The 17454-nt window shown below is 48.2% G+C and overlaps 1 protein-coding gene across 4 annotated transcripts in view; it reads left to right on the plus strand.

Annotated features, from left to right (window-relative positions):
• COL27A1 (collagen type XXVII alpha 1 chain) overlaps positions 1-17454 on the plus strand; it is a 153728-nt gene that overhangs the window by 50380 nt on the left and 85894 nt on the right. For all 4 annotated transcript variants that reach the window (XM_072025311.1, XM_038188066.2, XM_027470675.3 and 1 more), the window contains 4 exons: positions 432-485; positions 2873-2917; positions 4892-4945; positions 6167-6211. In XM_072025311.1, coding sequence (XP_071881412.1) covers positions 432-485; positions 2873-2917; positions 4892-4945; positions 6167-6211 — 198 coding nt within the window. The remainder of the gene's footprint in view (positions 1-431; positions 486-2872; positions 2918-4891; positions 4946-6166; positions 6212-17454) is intronic.

Raw genomic sequence — 17454 nt, forward strand, 5'->3', positions numbered from 1 at the left:
TGTTTGCAGTTCAGAAAAAAAAGGGCAATGAATAGCAGGCCCTGTTAGCAATGATGTTAAAGGATATTATACATGAATCCATTTAGTTCTGAAGAATTTTGGCAGTGCTTCCTCACCAGTAAAATGCTTCCATATGCCAGATATAGATGCAGCCTTACACCTTCTCTTAGCCTCCTTGTTTCGAACTATCTGCTGCTTTCACTGCAGATGGAAGGAGAAGGAGAAATACCAACACTTGCTTAATGCATGGATCCTACTGACAGGGCTTCTGCTTGCTTTTTTCCCCTCATTAATTTATTTTGCTGTCCACTTTTAATGTTTTCTTCTTTATAAATTTGCATAAAGTTAATTCATTCCACCCCCTCTCAAAGTAACTGAAAAAGTTTCTCAAGTGCAGCATTCACCTTACCTTGTCTCTCTTCTTTCCAAAGGGTGAACGAGGACCAGACGGAAGCCCTGGTGCCAAAGGTTATCCTGGCAGGCAGGTGCAGTAAATCTCATCGTGCTGTGCACAGACTAGGGATTTGGGTGTGCAGGTAGCTAAATATGTGCCATGCTAAATACATGCCCCACTAAAGACAGTGCAGACTCCTGGAACAAGGAAACTAAGAATCACTGAGGTTGGAAAAGTCTTGATCAAGTCCATGTCTGACTTTCCTTCTTCCCTGCCCGAGATGCGGTAGCAATGCCATGGCCTTTCACTGAGGGAGACACTAAGGTTGTTAGAAAGTATTTTATGACTGTAATGGATAAAACCTGGGTTTCTATAACAAAATCTAAATGGTTTTTGATTCAGTATAAGACTATGAAAAAACAAATAACAGCAGAGAAACAAACATGAAAGCTGCTAACCCCTCACTTTTAGGCAAGTTCTTGCATCTGATGTTGAACACGTTAGAAACCTGGAACATAAAGCGTATTTCTGAATTAAAAGATTTTAGCTAGTAAAATTTGCTTATATAATCATATACATGTATATTCATATGTATAAAGTTATACATGGTCCACTAATATATATAAATCGAATTTGTGGCTGCAAAAAAAAGAATGAAAATCAAATTTTTGTCTTCTATCTGAAAAATAAAATTACTAAGACAACATTAGGAATGGTGGAGCATGCAAAGGAAAATGGAGCAGGATCAGACACTTTATTTTCTTACTGATGTAAGATGTGGAGTAGTTGGAAGAAAAGTAAGAAGTAGAATTTAAAAGACCTCTAATTGGAATCTGTATGCAGGCAGGAGACAGGCCCTGTAGAATTTTACAGTGCAATGAGTTTGTCATGTTTTTTTAAATGGACATATTATTGTTAGATTCCCCCATTTTTGTATTTACATACATAATTAAGAAGGTAGGCAGATGTCAAAGACCCCAGGAAGTCTGCTGTCTTTCAGACTTCCCATGAGTTCATACGAGAGTCTTTACCCAGATGTACATGGTACTGGAGTAAGCATGAGCTAGATCTTCAGAACAAGTCTGCATTCCCCCTGCCTCAGACTATCAGTAGTGTATGATCTATTTTAAATTCTAGATTAGATCGATACCTCAGCAAATTGTAGGTGGAATACACAGATGCCTGCTGGAGAATGCAGATGGTAGACCTGGGGGGAAGTTTTATGCACCTGACTAAATGCTGCATTCATACCCTGAAAGGCTCTCAGAGATGTGTGTGCCAAAGAATCTCCTAGGTGTGAATGTGCATTAGATGACTAATAATAAAACGGTCCGAGCTTTAATGGACATACAAGGCTAATGAATGCTGTTTAGCAATTCACAGCAGTGCTCTGCCCATCAGATAAGCAGGGTGAAATATTTGCGCTTGACATACAAAGAACAAAAGCACTTTCTTCAAATGTGGTTTGGGTCAAGAAAGTGACTTTTCTTTTTTAAAGCAGCTTTTTTCAGTATATCTGAATGCCGTGTGTATCCAGCATCGGGGCTGTTTACTTTAATGAGATTTTACTACTTGTTACTCCTGTCAGCTGTGCTGGCTCTGCAGCGCTATGGGAGAGCGAGCTTGGCTCTGTTTTGATTTGTGCATCATAGGCAGAATTGTTAACTTCGCCCCGGTGGCTGAGTTCTCTGACTGGCAATGATGCATGAGCCAGAAAAGAGCACAACTTGACTTTCAGATCCCAGGCTGTGCGTGCAGTGCTGCCAGCTAAAGGAAATACGGACATTGCCTTTTTTTATTATTATTACTCTTTTTGCTTCCAAAAAAGCCCAGCAACATTTGGAATTGGATAAAAATTGATCTGGAAACTTGCTAGAGGACAATAAACATGAAAATTCATCATGCATTTTTACAGGGTTCCTTTTCGCAGCAGTAGGGACAGAAATGGATGGTAATGCTGCAGAGGGCTAGAGATGTGCAGCACCTGCACTGCTACGTGACCTTGTAGGCTATAAAAATGAGAGGGGCTCTGTCACTGCATCAGGGCCCGGCTGTGTTCCCCAAACAGGTATCAAAATACATTTGTCACTGCTATGTGTGTGTTCAGTTAGGCAGGAAAATTAAACGAGAGCTGTCGGGTACAGAGGATCGCTGTATGTTGCTTCTGAAGTGTAATGCAACCTCTGCGCCCTGCTGCATGAGTCTTTCTGATCTTTATGATCAGAAATCATTACTTGAGCCCCAGGGAAGGCTCGCTACGTGCAGCTGCCTCAGGTTCTGCAGAGCCACAGCTCCCCAACAATGGGAGATTTGTGTTTGTGTCATTTTGTTGTTCTTTTTTTCCTCCTTTGTTGATACGCCTTGGACTCAGCACTGAAAGCAGAACCACGCAGGGACGGTGCTGGAGACTTGGCAGTGCTCGTTAGGTGAAGTTAAAGCCTGTCCACATTTGTCTTTGTTTTCTCCCTTCTGTTCTAGGGCTTACCTGGCCCCATAGGGGAAGCTGGTCCAAAAGGCAGTCGGGTAAGCAGCCTTTGATTTGTGTTTACTTGTTTCTACAAAGGGCTTCTCAAGAAACTGTATGCTTAATTTTGCAAACCTGAGACAAGTTCCTCTAAGTTGTTGGATTCAGGGGATTTGAATTGCACACTGGTTACTTACTGAAACACTGTTAAATTTTTTAAATTGAACTCTGAATATACCAAGATTAAAGATCAATGATAGCTCTGATGATGTAAAGCCAACCCCTTACATTGCAGGAAGGGAAGAATGGTATACAAATTCCTACAGAAGACCAAAGTCTGAACTTTCTGCAAGCCCCAATTCCCAAAGGCCTCTTTAGTTTCAATAAATGTGGTTCAGTGGTCTTTGACCGTGCTGAATATGGGCTCTTTTGGGTATAGTCTTGAGTTTGGGAGTGATTTATATCATTATGCAGAAGGGTAAGCCAGCATCTTGAAGCCATGTGCAAATATAAACATTAATATTTCTGTTCTGCCTCCTTTTGCTCATCAAATTGAATTGCTGGGAGTTCTTCCTCACTGCAAAGGATTTTATTTTTTTTTTAACAGTTAAGACTCCCTTTAATCACATTTTGTTCTTTTCCTGCAATTGTAAATTCACAATGAGATTCTGACCCAATAAAATTCCCTCTCTCCCTGACACGTGATACTTTCTCTATATGCAATAAATTCAACCAGCTGGCTTTCATCACTGGGAAAACTGCAAGGAATAAACAAATGCTGACCCTCTAGCTAGTCGTATTCCTGAGCTGGGGAGGGAGAACACGTGCTCGGTGTCCTGCAGGGGAGAGGAAGGTCTGGGAGAGAACAAACAGCTTGCTCACCTCACTTCTGCAAGCGATAACATTTTTCCTGGAGCATCTGTTTCACTGGCCTAACCAGGATCTCATGTAATTGTCAACTGGTAGCTGTATAATTCTGAGATCACTGTTTAGCAGAAAGACTTGAAAATTATTTTCTGCTTTGCACCCGAGTGCTGCGTACTGAAGTATTTCTAGCTCCCCAGGAAAGCCACTCTCAGTTCAACCGCAGTCAACCAGAATTGGGTACAGATCTCTAAGGTGAGATCTCTGCATTTTGTGGAGTAAGGCAATCAGCTGTGGGCTCTTCTCCACCTCCCCATCTGTGTTTTTTTCTTCTGCAGGGAGTAGTTCAGGAGTCGCATGGTTTGTCTTGGGGTTCAGGAGGCAAAGGCAGGCAGCATCATTACAATGTGGCCGTATTTCCCAGCGGGATATCGTCCCTAGAGGAAGCGCAACCCAAAGGGAGTGATGGACTGGTGAAAGAATTTGGTGGGGCTGACAGTAAGAGATTTAGTGATGATGGAGAAAGAAAGATGAGAGAAAATCAGTGTTAGCACTTGGCTCTTGTAACAGCGAGGTGCCACTGAGGGGGCTCCCTGCTGAAATTCACTTCCTCTCGATTCTGCATGTTTGGCACAAACAGTCCTTTGCAAAGGACCAGCACACAAGGTAACTTTGTGCTAACTGCTGAGCAAAGAGGATTAAACACAAGGCTTCAATTGTTGCAAGGGAAAGGAAATGTAGCATTTTATGCAGCGCGTCCTGTCTGAGCGGGATCTCAGAGGCGCACAGAAACATCGCGTACTCGAAATGCGACCGCTGCTGCTGAGCGTGGAAGGAATGGGTTACTTCTGCCATCACTCCTGCTAACCTTGAACCAAGCTGCCTTTCCCTCAGGTATGCTCAGAGCCAGCCCAGGTAAGGTCTTTTGTTGCTGGCCTCTTCCTGCCCGGAACCCTCCTGATCCCTGGTGTGAGGGTATGTGCCCTTGGACTACATCGTGGAAGCCAGCACCATGCAGTCCATGGGCATATACACTTGCCTCAAGGTTTATTTCATCACGGCTGCCACTGACCAACGCTGGAGGATGCTCTGCTGCTCTTCAGGAAAGACAGACTGACTGGCTGCTAATGGATAAATAGAGCTGACTACTTGTTTCTTCTTTCCTTTAGGGATATATCGGTCTCCCGGGATTATTTGGGCTACCAGGGGCTGATGGAGAACGAGTGAGTATTTTCTGAAGAAAACCTTGGTGTATTGCTTGACTGCAGTTCTTCAGAGCCTGGTGTAACCTTTTCTATCCTTGTTCCTGAGAAAAGAGGCAAGCATGCCTAGTGTTTGAACACTCCTTTAGCCTGTTTCTGGCCTTGCATGAAGACCTGTGTCCTTGTAGGATGCTGATATTCAGCTCAGGAAAACCCACACTTCAGGCAGGATCCTCAGACCACAGTGATGTGTAGGAAGGAGCTTTTCTGTGTTGTGCTTCACTAAAAATCTGCCATCCTCCTCACCCTTGCAATCTCATCTTAGTGGGGTGGGGATGGAGAACAACGTGAGTGGGAATTTCCTGCTCTCACAGAAGTGGCATCCCAAACACAGTATCCCAGCATTTTGGGTGTCCAACTGGAGGTGTCTGGAAGGAGCCTGCCTCTCGGAAGCAGCAGTGCCTGGGGTTCCTGATGATGGCTTTCCTTCCAGTTGCATCAAGTTGGGCAGTCAAGACTGTGGGGCCCATGGAAGGGCACCTGTGGCTGTGTTCCCATGTGTCCTCCCTTCCTCCCACCCTCTCCATCACGCCTTCTCCAAACCCATGTGCTCAGAGCCTTGCAGAACCTCTCTTGCTTTTTTGCTCCTTTTCCCCAAGTCCCCCCACTTGCCTCATCTCTACCCATCCAAGGACTCCCCCTTCCCCCAGCACAAGCTCCTAAGGAAGGGCACTGTAAGATGAAGCCTGTTTTATTCTCACTTTTTCTCCCTCAAACGCAAGCTCCAGAAACCAGAGAGGCCCCGGGAGCATGTGGGAGTGAGTGTGCCTGCCTGGGAGGGGACTGCCCTGCGCTCGAGAGTCGCTGATTTAATGCTTGTATAACTAAATAAGAAACATAAACAGAAGTTCTCCAGCGAGCGCCTTGGCGGTGGCCTTCAGTCGGTTCCAGACCAGTAGCTTAATGACTGCTCCTGCTAAGCACAGCCTCAGCCTGTTGCCCTGGGTGTGGATGCTGCCTGCGTGTGTCCTCGGGGCCGTAGTTAGTGGGTGAAGGTTAATTGTCCTCTGCTCTCGCAGCTGACTGCAAGGAGCTGACATTTTGCTTCCCGAACAATGCCGCAGTCATTAGCCTGGTTTGCATTCCCCTTTCTCTTCTCGTTTTGTTTTGTGTTGTTGGTTGGCTGTTTGCTTTCTCAACCAGACCTATTATTTTTTTTTTCTCTGTGTGTTTTCCTTGCAGGGGATCCCTGGAGTTCCTGGGAAGAGGGGCAAGATGGGTAGGCCGGTAAAGTTTTTCCTCGTCTATTATGCAGACTTTGTTGAATGTAAACAAAACACACGGCTTTTGGCTGGGCCCTTCAGTGTCTTCTGATGGGAACTAAATGGGGAGATCAAACAAACCTTTCCATGTCTCTTTTCTCAAGCAGGAAGAAAACTGAAGATACAAGTACTGTTCTCTTCCTTTCATGCTCTGCCCACTGCACAGGCATTTCTGTTCTTTGTTGCACTGCCCATGCTCCCTTGGGTCCTACACTGCTCAGATTCTCTTCTGCAGTGTCTTCCCTCGTGCTCCCACTGAATGTGCTGTTTAATTCCTGCTGTGACTGCCACAACCCAGGTATCTGTGCTTGTTCTACTGGTCCCATCACATTTCCCTGTTTGCTGTGATTCTCTCCAACCTTTGTATCGTCTCAGTTTGTATGACGCCAGCATGCTTTGGTATAGGCACGTTTCTGTCCTTGGTGGTACAGACAGGTGAGATGAGGACATGGTTGATGAGCAAGGAGACCAGGTAAACTTGAGCATGACCAGGAGGAAGAGGTGTCTGAAGGTAGGGATAAATAGGAAGTGGAACTGAAAGCTGCACAGATGGGGGTTTGTGCTGCCTGATTGAGGAAATCAGTGCAGAGATCAGGAGTCAGTGCAGAGAGCAGACACATTCATGCTCTGGTGTTTCACATCACCTTTGCACCTAGTTCTTCATGTCAGCCTGAGTGTCTCAATCTCCTGACGTTGCTCTCACAGGCTCCTTGTAAAATATCCTCTCACCCACGCACGGAAAAACCCAGTGCTTTCCCCTTGTCCCCTTGCATGCGAGCGTGTGCTTTCCAGGATCCCCACGCCCACCGCGTGCTGTTCTCAGCGACAGCCGTGCAAGCAGCTCGACAGAGCCCCATTCATCCGGGCTGGCTGCTCTTCTCTCGCCAGGATGGGGGAAGGTCGAGAGGATTTTTTTGGGGGCGGTGGTGGAAACATGTACCAAGTCTTACAGTTTTGTAAGCCGCTCGTTGCACCAGAAACCTCCGTGATGAATAACTACAGCGAGCCGCTCGATGTAAGGATGACTCACTGACCAGAGCAAAACAAACAAAGCAACTGTCGTTAGGTACAAGGCTTTCTGCTCTCCGGCTCCTTTCTGCACAGCCCATGCTGTGGGCTCAAAGCATCCCAGCTGTTGTTTGGCTCGCGCCTGTAATCTTCCAGGCAAGGGTTTTTTGTCTTGTGGTCACTGTTATGAACAGGGCACTCCCCTGAGACCCAGGAGTCTCAAAACCTTGGAGGCATTCAGGCTTGGGATCTAGAGAAGGGACTAACTGGCTGCACGTGAGCACCTTTGTTCTTCTCGGCTCTCTCTGAGAGCTGTGGCTCCATCCCCGTTTCGTGCCATCAGGTTTAATAAGAACTCCTGAATGGACCAGTGCTGCTGATTTGTACTCCCAAGCGTGAACAAAAAGGTTATGTGGCATCGAGAGGTATTCAGGAAATCCCTGGGAAAGCAGAAAGCAGGAACCAGCTGAGCTGGTTCCCTTCCCAGCACTTATCTCCTGGCCGGGGCTGTCTCCCAGCCGGCTTGCAGCGTTCGTGAGCCTGCTGTGATTTTTCTGGTCTCTCACATCCCCTCTCCGCGAGGTTTGCTGGCACGGCTGCAGTTCCTGTTCTACTTCAGCGCTGTCACAGCAATGGAGAGCTCTTGGGAGCCTTTATTAGCTACCATCCGAGGCTGGTAAATGCTCCGGGGAGTGGGGAAGGAGCTGTTATCAAACACATTCTCTACCTAGTTTTGCTCGGTATGAGACAGCAGCGGATTAAGAGGAGCAAGGGGCTGGGGGAGTTTGCATGTGACACCGTGGGCCTCCCAGAATGATGTAAGAGCAAACGATTAAAATAGACGAGCTGGACATGAGTCAGATTTTGAAAGCATTCCAGGGAAGTTAAGTTCTGCAGAGCTGTGCGGGACACGGTGGATCTGTCATGGAAACAGCCAGCCCCACCTCCAGCTCCGCTCTCCCCAGTGAGCTTCCCACCATGGGCACTGGGGCTCCTGGGCAAGGAGAGGCTGGGGCTGGGGTGGGAGAGAGCCATAGTCGGAGCACAAAGTGCTGGGGAGAAGGAAATAGCTGCCCTCTGCACATCTCCGGGTCTGCTGCCTGGTTTAGAGGTAGGCTGGAGGCCTGCAGCTGAAGGGGCTGCCTGCTGAAACCTTCAGTTTTGCCATTGCAGTGGCTGGCAAAAATGTTTTTTTGTAGTGTTTTTATGGATTTTTTATGGCATTCTGTTTGGTGTCTGGGAAAAAAAAAAAAAAAAAAAAAAAAAAAGTATAAAAAGGCCACATTTCCATGGTGGCAGCAGGGCCATGCTGGGGGGAAGGAATGATAGATGCTGCTGTCACCTTCCATCATGGCATGCAAGCGATCTATCACTCTTAATTCACCTTTAGAAAGGAGACGTGCTGACACTGAAGTAACACACAGGAAGAGGAGATACGGCTAGTTACCATTGGAGGTGGGAAAAGCTGAAAGTGGTGTGTTTTTCTTACACCATGGGAGACGGGTAGCTACAGTCAGGTACGTCTGCGCTGTAGTTTGTAGCAAACTTCAAATAGAATATGATATTTTCAGAAGTTCTCGTGTCCTGTTAGAGAAAAACTTAGAGGGGAACTTTCAGGAAATGTATCCAAAGAGTTTTGAGCTCTTTTTGGTTCCCATTTGTTAATGGTGAGTGCTTGTGTCCCATATTCTTTTTTCACGTATGTAGAGTATCAATAGCACACCAGCAGTGCTGTCTTCTGCCTGATTTTAGCTTATAAAGTGGGTTTTTTAGTAGTATTATTTTAAAAGAGATAGGAAGGAACAAAACTTAGTTCCAAGACACACTTCGTAATTCTTGTGTTTGTCTGCAGTCTGTTCATATCTTAGCAAAGACGCCCGAGGTTGCCTTCTACTCTGAGAGCCCGGCGGTGCTGCTGGTCCTGTGCCTGGCCCTCTTGGAGCCTCACTGAGCCAGGCACTGTTCAAACACCTCGAGAAGGAAGAGCCCTGGCCCAGAAAGGCTCCGTCAGGTTGGGTCCTGGGACATCCAGAGGACCAGCCTAGCCCCAGGGCTGGGAGGTTGAGGTAGCAGTAGGGTGAGCCAGTCACTAATACCTCGAGCAGTCGTTTTGGCTTCCCTAGCAGTGCTGGTCATTACTTTTTTACCTTTTGCTGCCCCGTACCTCATGTTGGTGAGCGATACCCAGCTGTTGGGCGGTATGAGGGGGCGTCCTGTGTGCCTGCAGACCTCCAGCCAGGGGGCAAATGCCTGCCGACAGCTCGGGCACTGCCACCTGGCTCTGTGCAGCCTTTGGTAAGTGCCAGCATTGCTGTTTGGAGGAGATAACGTGATGTGGAGCTGGAAGTACAGGCACAGAGGGAGGCTTTGCACTCAGGATGCATGGCCAGGAGGCTGACAGCTCCACTGGGGGAGCGGCCGGAGCGTGCCAAGGCCAGGTGGGGAGATGCTGCACTGCCCAGGGGGAGGAAGGGGGTGTGGGAACCCATTTTCCCCACGGTGTGTGACTTCAGAGGAGCTGTTTGGCTCTTCCTGGGTTTGTGCAAAGTGGGGATAACATGTTCAGCTGCCCTTTGGGCTCAGCAACCAAAATGTGGCATGTGAGTGACAAGGATTGCTGCTCCGATGTCAGAGAAGAGGTTTGGTGTGGGGATTTTAAGCATTAGGGATCCCTATAGGGGTGACACCAGAAGCCTCCCTTCCCTCTGCCTGTCGGCCGCAGCATGGAGGTCACGAGAGCCAGCAGTGATCTGGCAGCCGCTCTGATGTAGGCTCAGTATTTGTTGGGAGCATCAATGCGGTGGCAAGCTGCCGAATCTGGCATCCGTTCTCCAGGAGCTGACCACAGCCGGGGTCCCCCTTGCCAGCTCCCAGCTTGTAATGCGGCGGTGCCTTCTTGCCAAGCTATTTTTCATGTCTGCTGTCTTCTTCCATGTTGACTTATAAAGTTAATGTCTTAACTCATGCCTCCAGTGAATGCCAAGCCTCCAAATACTCTTTTTTTCTCCATCTGATAAGTTGTTAGAAGCGCATGCGATATCCCTGCACTCCCTACTGCAGTGGGAAGGCTGTTGCATCATCTGAAAGCGTATTGCCTTGGGAGACCAGATAGCAAAAAGCAGGGCAGCCTTGGGGTTGTGGAGGTTTCATTTTACAGCCTCCCCCGACCTCCTGACGTATGGCTAAGATAACTTGGTGGGGAACGTAAGCGTGTGCGGCTCTGCCAAGTTACACAGCCGTAGCTGTTGTCCGTGCAAACAATGGGGGGACGAGTTTTGCCATGTGTCTGGAAACGCTGGCATAACCACAAATCACTGAGAAAATAAATTGTGCTCCCTTCTGTAGGGATTGAGACTTTAAACAGCTCCAGTCTTTTCTCTGCTTTGGATGAAGCTGAGGCCCTTCCTTGCATTTTAGAGGGAACCAAGCTAGAGTCTCCTGCACTACACCAGCTGAGATTTGGGAAGCTGTTAACAGCATTTCCAAGTACCTCTTCCTTTACAAATCACTGCCAAACTCCTTCCCTGGAGTGGTCTCCTCGGAGGCACAGAAAGGCTGCCCATATGGCAAACGTGGCTTAGGAATGCACCTTGAGAGCTCTCATCTATGGCACCGAGTATTGTGGCTCACATGGGCTCACATATAAAAATACTTTAAAGAAATACTGTAATTAAATTGTAATTTTAATTGTAATTGTGCTGTTAGGGGTGTTTGTGCAGGTAAACCACCAAAATGAGCTTCAGGAGGGAGTGCAAGTGGGCTGTAGGAGCTGATGGAAAGGACTCAGGTAGCTCGCTCTGTCTTGTACTGCTACCCCAGCACGGCACCAAAAACTTTGTGTTTTCTTTGGAACTGATTGATTTTTTAAAAAATGCTTTTAATCATCCTTTTTGCAAGAAATGTAAAGTGGAGGTCCTGAAAATTGGTAATTAGCAGAACTCCCTCGTTACCAAGAGAGACTTCTAACCCGTGGATTGCGTTTTTCCTGCTAACCGTCTAAGTTGATTCTTTGCTATCATTTTTCTTTATTAGCTTAAATTGTTGAAATAATTTAGTTTGAGCAATCGGTGTCTTCTTTAATGCTTAATCTGGTTGCTGAGACTGGGCAGCTGTTCTCTTCTGCCTTCTGGGCCGGGCTCACTGCTCTGAAATGCAGGACCAAGCCCAGAGCAAATCTCACGGTCTCTTTTTTGGCCCAAATTGCATTCCACATGTCCAGAGTTTCCCAAATCTCTGTGGTGAGACACTTGTGTGGTTACTGATCACTCTGATACCAGCACATGTTCTATGCTTGTGATTACAACATCCAAATAATCTGGCAAGCTGGACAATATTGGCATATATTTAATTTTTTAGAGAATAGGCAAAACGAAGCACTGAAAGCATAGGCAAAAGGCTTTGAAAGGTGCCAAGACCCATAACTTCTGCTGAAACCAAGGATGTTTCCAAGAATGTTCTCAGTGATTTGTCCACTGTCATTCAGAAAGCTCGTGAAGAATTAAATCAACATCTCCTAAGCACGAGAGCATCCTTCTTCCTTCGGGGAAACGTTCATTCATAAATCAGACCAAAGTCCAAAATGTTTTTCATCAGAACTAAGAAAAACTAACACAACTGTCCCTGTTGAATCTGAAAGCATTTTGATCTTGACTTGCTTAAATAGGAGGCTGCTTGATTTGGAAATCTTGGCCATGGATAATTAGAGGCATTGGCAGATTCAGCGCTCTTCAGCGTTAGGTAATAGAGTCTGTGTAATCTGTGCTCTGTTAGAGCCCCTCAGAAGCAGGATCAGATCACATACTTGCATAAAAGGAGCAAAGCTGATGGTCGGGAGGGTGGAGGGGCTGTAGGGTGACTTCAGTGGTGTCTGGCTGAAGGGGCTTTAGGGGAAGCTGGCTCACCGCAGGTGGAACTGGCTGCCCTGGAGGGGCAGGCTCCCGCAGCTGGAGGGGTAGCTACGCTAAAAACTGCCACGAAATCTTTATCCAAAGGGGATGTGGCAAGGAGATGTGAAGTGTGACACAGACAGAGAGCAAACCTCCCTCTGGGGTGACAAAAGAGCAAGCCCACCAGCCCCACACCCCGCAGAGGGGGCACCCCCCTTCTTTGCAGGGATGCGAGCTGTCACGGTCCCGGGTCTAGACTGAGCAGGAGGCAAAGGCTCCCACGTAGCTGCGTGAAGTAAGGCTGGCGAGGAGGCCAGACGGAGCAGGGGCCTTGCCAGGGGCCCCGCAGGGTGACTCTGGCCTCTCGGGGACCCAGCGCTGGTCCCGAGCCACCCCGCTCACCCTCGCACCCACCTGCGGGGGGCTCACGTCTGCGCCCTCCACCAGGAATGCTCTCAGAGGTGTCAGCTGCCAACATAAGCTACATTTGTTTATTTTATTCTCCCTCTTTTTTTTTCTTTTTTCCAGTCAATGCCTTCTCTCACCCTCAGCCTCGTTTCCCCATCACCTTTTTTTAATCTTTTTTTTTTTTTTTTGGTTTAAATTGTTTGACTTGCACGCTCCGTCCCTGGGGAGACTCCTGGGCAGAGATTTACCTGGCCGGAGCCAACTGGCAAATGCAGCCTTTCGCAGACAAGACAGGAGGACTGGTTGGTTCGAGCAGCTTCACCTTCAGCCAACAGGAAAATAAAATCCTATTTTTGGAGAAGGATTCTGTTGGCGCGCAGACCTGCCAGGATTCCTCGCAGCAGCAGCTGCCAGACTTGCCTCCCTTACTCCACCAGGGAAAGTGTTTTAAACTGGATCAGATGGCGCATGCATACAACACACCCACCCACATGCGCACACCTGAAAAGGCCTCGGGAAAGCAAAGGGCTCGGCGTATCAGACCGCTCTCGGTTTCCCCCACGATGGCTTCTTGCGGGGCACGAGGCAAGAAGTGGTGGCAACTGCTCGGAGCAGCCCTTTGGCTGACGGCAAGGACGGGCAGGCTGCTCTGTTTGCTTTAAGCAGAGGAAGAAAGGAAGGGGAGGTGGAGGAGGATGTAATCCCCGCTGCAGGAGGAGCTGTTTCCAGAGTCTGTCTGGGTCTGGTTGTTCTCAGCAGGAGTCTCCTGGCATGCGAGAGGATGCCCTTTGCAGGGAGCGGGATGAACAAGGATTAAGGAACTATTGGGGGACCTCAAGGTGTAGGTTTGGTCACTGGTCCAGCTTCAGGCCTCTCGGTGTTACCTGGGATAAATCAGCTTGTGTTTCTGTGTCTCGGTTCCCTCTCCAGCACTGGTTCCTTGCCTTCACCGAGCAAAGTGAGGACAAAGTCTGCAGCCACGGCTTGGGGTGGGCAGGGGGAGCACAGAAGCCCTGGGTCCTGCTTAGTGTGAGCCATCTGCTTGTATGGTTGTTCTCCAGCTCCTCTTCAAGTTTCACCTCACTTCTTTCATTGAATTTCTCCTTCGGACGATGTGAAATCCATTCAGCTGAGCTTTACTCTTTTTTTTTTTTTTTTTTTTTTTTTTTTTTTACCTCCTGTATTTCCCAGCTGTGAGATGGAGCCAAAAGTTTTGTCATACCTGCCTCCAGGCACGGCGGAGGAGCGCCCCGCTGGCTCCTGGCCGGCAGGACGTGTGAGGCGAACCTTTTCCTCCCAGCTCTGCCGCCCTTTGCCATCCCTTCCTGGTCCTGGTCCTTCTCTGCGTGTCCCCTCCCTCCCACAGAGCAAGCAGGATGCTCAGCAGGATGTTTTTCACTAGGGTGCTTTCATTTGTTATCCCACTTCTTTAGCAGTATTTCCAGGGACCAGGCTTCCCAGAAAACAGCTGCACCCTGAGAAAACAGTGGACTTTTCCACACCAAAAAAAAAAAAAAAAAAAACCTCTGCATTCACTTTGGGAAGGTCAGGAGACTTGGGAAAATGTGCTGAGCTCTGTGATCCCTTTTACAAGCCTCCTGTAATGGGCACGAAGCGAGCTGAGCTGCCTGCCCCCGTGTTTGGGCTCCTCGGGCTGCTGGAGCAGAGCACAGGAGAGGAGACGCAGTCGGACAAAACAAAGGGGTTACCATAGTCCTTTTGCAATTCCTACACTGCTTGTTTCAGTTGAATAGCTCTAGTTTTGTTCCTGAGGAACATCTCTGGCCTTCAGGCTGAGGCAAGAGGGGAGAGGATCTGAAAAAATAGCTTTTACAGACGTGCGAGATCCAGGGAGTTAGGATGCTGTGGTCGCTGGAACTGTTCTTGTGGTTTAAACTGCTACTGCTTATCCCATGGAAAAAGAGGGCTTCCTTTTTTGTTAGGGGCTTAACAGATTGATTGCCTCCTGCTGTGAACAGCACTGTGCTACAAGGTCTTTGGAGTCTTTGGAGACATCCTTCTTCATGCCACAACCCCCAGCTTTGGTCTCATTTAACGCACAAGACTGCTCATACTTGTGTTGCCAAGCTCAAAGTTGGAGGTGCCTGGAGTTCACTGAACTGCAGCTGCTCTTTCCCTTTCTCTCCTCTCCTGGGTTTTATGATGGAGGCCAAAAATTACCAGGGGACCAACCGTCCTCACAGAGACCTGTGGGCTGGGAGGTGCATGTACCAGGAGAGCAGACAGCACATTAAGGTGCTGGCAAGGATGGGACTCTGCTGCTGCCTGCTGTCCTGGGGCTGGCTGTTGTAGCTGTGATGCCAGCCCACATCCCTCTGGGTTTTATTCTCTGTTTTCTGCCACTTTGACCTTTTCACAGCCCATCCCAAGGATGGGAGAAGCCCTAGCTCCGTGAGGGAGCCGCAGCATGTTGCTGTGAACAGGTTTCCATCTCGAATCCCTTGCAGGGTGGTGTTTGCCAAGTAGCCTCAGCCCAGGTACGTACCCAGCTCTCTGCCTCTGAAACAGGAATAATCTGCGTTGGAAAATACTTGGAGCTCTGCTGTTGGAACACCTATATAAAAGCTAGATATTTATTAACTCTATTAGTAAATGCCTCGAATTTCCTGTGTCTTTATCTTTAAGCAGTGAGGTTAGTACTAGAAACCGAGACGTAAAAAGAGATTAGTGGGAAACATTCATTTAAATAGTTTCTTATCTGAGCACTTTTCTGGCAGAAAAGTGCATTGTTTGTATCGCTTTGGAAGAGATTTAACCCAAATTTAGAAAATCCTCTTAGTCTGGAGCACGCATTTCCCTAGATGATACGCTGCTGTGGCTGTATTGATTTCATTTTACTATTCCAACTAATAAAACCTTCCCAAACTGGCAAGGCCTTAGCTCAACAGGAGACACCTCAGAAGCCCCAGGGCCAGGTTGCTCGGTGGCATCTGTGGGTCCCTTTGTGTCCGGCTGTGCCCCCTTAGAGAGGGAGGCTGTGGCTGGGGGTGTGCTGAGGGCTGTGCCTGCACTCTGCAGCAGTGTGAGTACAGTATCGGGCTGTGCACACTCATATTTTCCTTGGCAAGTTGTATGACTGTAAACAGCAAAATATTCCAAGGCAGTCTTTTTTTTTTTTTTTTTTTTTTTTGTCTTGCTTGAGCAATGAGTTTTCCCTACAAATCTCTGTTCGGATCTTATTGATTCAGCATGTCGCAGAGTTATTTTTCCTCTATTTTTATTAAAGAAGGTTGCACCCCCTCGCACCCCCCGCCTGCTTGTTATATTTGACGTCTTTGTCTCTAGATGGCAGAAGGCTTTTTCCAGTGGTTGCTTACCGCAGCTTCTTGGCTTTGTGCACAGGCTGGAGGGATGCAGTGCCCAGCTGGAAAGGCAGACAACTTTCCCATTCGCCGTGATGCCTGTAAAATATAAGTATTGAGTCCAAACAAGCAAGCGATAGCTCACATCCATTCATGAGAGTGTACTGTAGGGAACTGGTACAGAGGAGGTGAAATCCTAGCTCAGAAGTCGGTAGCAAAATCACAGTTGTCTCAGCAGATCCCCCGTATTTCACCTGGGGTGTGACCAAGCAGCTTTCTGCCTGGTTGTGTTGGCCACGAGTTGTGAGCCACTGAAGGTGAGTGGAGGTCTGGCTCTGGCGAGGCAGCCTTTTACGTGTAAATACAGTTCTTAGTTTCCATCCTGATGTCCACGGTCAGAATAGCGTGGAGAGGAAAACAGGATCATAGCCCACGTCTAGGAGGGAGAGCCTGGGGCTAGGCTCTGCCTTTGCTCTGTCCATGGGCAGCTCTTCCAGCAAACAACCTCCCTCTGAGCTCAGAGTTGAAGGAGGGGATGCAGTGTCATATTTTATCTGAAGCTGCTGGTGTTTGAGCAGGTCCCTGACAGCTCTGTGCAGCCTGCGCCCCGCCAGCCCTTTGCTGAATGGAGTGCAAGCTCAGGGGAAGGCTGGGGCTTAAACTCAACGGCTTCCTCCTCGAAGACAGAAGTGTAGTGACCAGCAGGGTTTGCTAAGCACAGCTATATCCCTGTGCTGAGCTCTGGCTGAGGGACACAGCACGACAGGACAGGGGAGAGCCAGCTGCTGGGTGCGTTGGTGGAACGTGGGGCACGGGGGACTTGGTGCAGCACGGGGGCTGTCTGAAAGAGAACATCATGCCATTGAGTTCTGGCTCAGTACCTCTTTTATAATGGTTTGATACCTTCCAGATTTGTATCAGATATAATGAGACGATGCAGAAGGCCTTGTGGTGTAGTTAGCATGGTCTTTCACAGCTCTGGGGTGCGGACCGTAAGGAGCTTGGAGCCGTTTGTTCCTCTGGCACACAGCAAGGTCATAAATGCATCGGAGTGAGTACTCCTGGCATCTTTGGTCAGCTCCATTAAGCATCGGCATGGGCTCCAGCAGGCATTAAGCTATTCAGCTAAAGGGGGAACTGTTAAAATGACTGTGGTAGTCAGTGGGATGAAATGATGCAGATTGACAGCCCATTTTTGAGGACAGTCATTGCAGCAAGGTTTGTGAATTCTTCCAGAACGTAAAGGATTTAGGATTGACTTTTAAGGAGGTATTGCATTTATCACTAGGACATTTCTTCCTAAAGAGGACAGGAAGGACTGTGTCATTAAATACAGAGCCTGAGCCTCCGAATGTGGGATTAAGGTTTCACTTGTAAACTACACAGGGTAATCCTCAGGGCTGCATACCCTTGTGGGACATACTGATAGTACTTCGGTGAACCAAAAGGAGAAAAAAGCACTGATTTTCACCTTTCTCTCTCCTTTGCACTCTCACGCTTTCTACATGGTGCTGCTAAAGCCTTGCCTGCCATCTGAAGCCTGCCCAGGGCTGAGAGGACCGGGCACAGCCTGTGAGGCAAGG

Source organism: Anas platyrhynchos, chromosome 18, assembly GCF_047663525.1.
Source record: "Anas platyrhynchos isolate ZD024472 breed Pekin duck chromosome 18, IASCAAS_PekinDuck_T2T, whole genome shotgun sequence".
In the NCBI taxonomy this organism is placed as follows: Eukaryota; Metazoa; Chordata; class Aves; order Anseriformes; family Anatidae; genus Anas; species Anas platyrhynchos.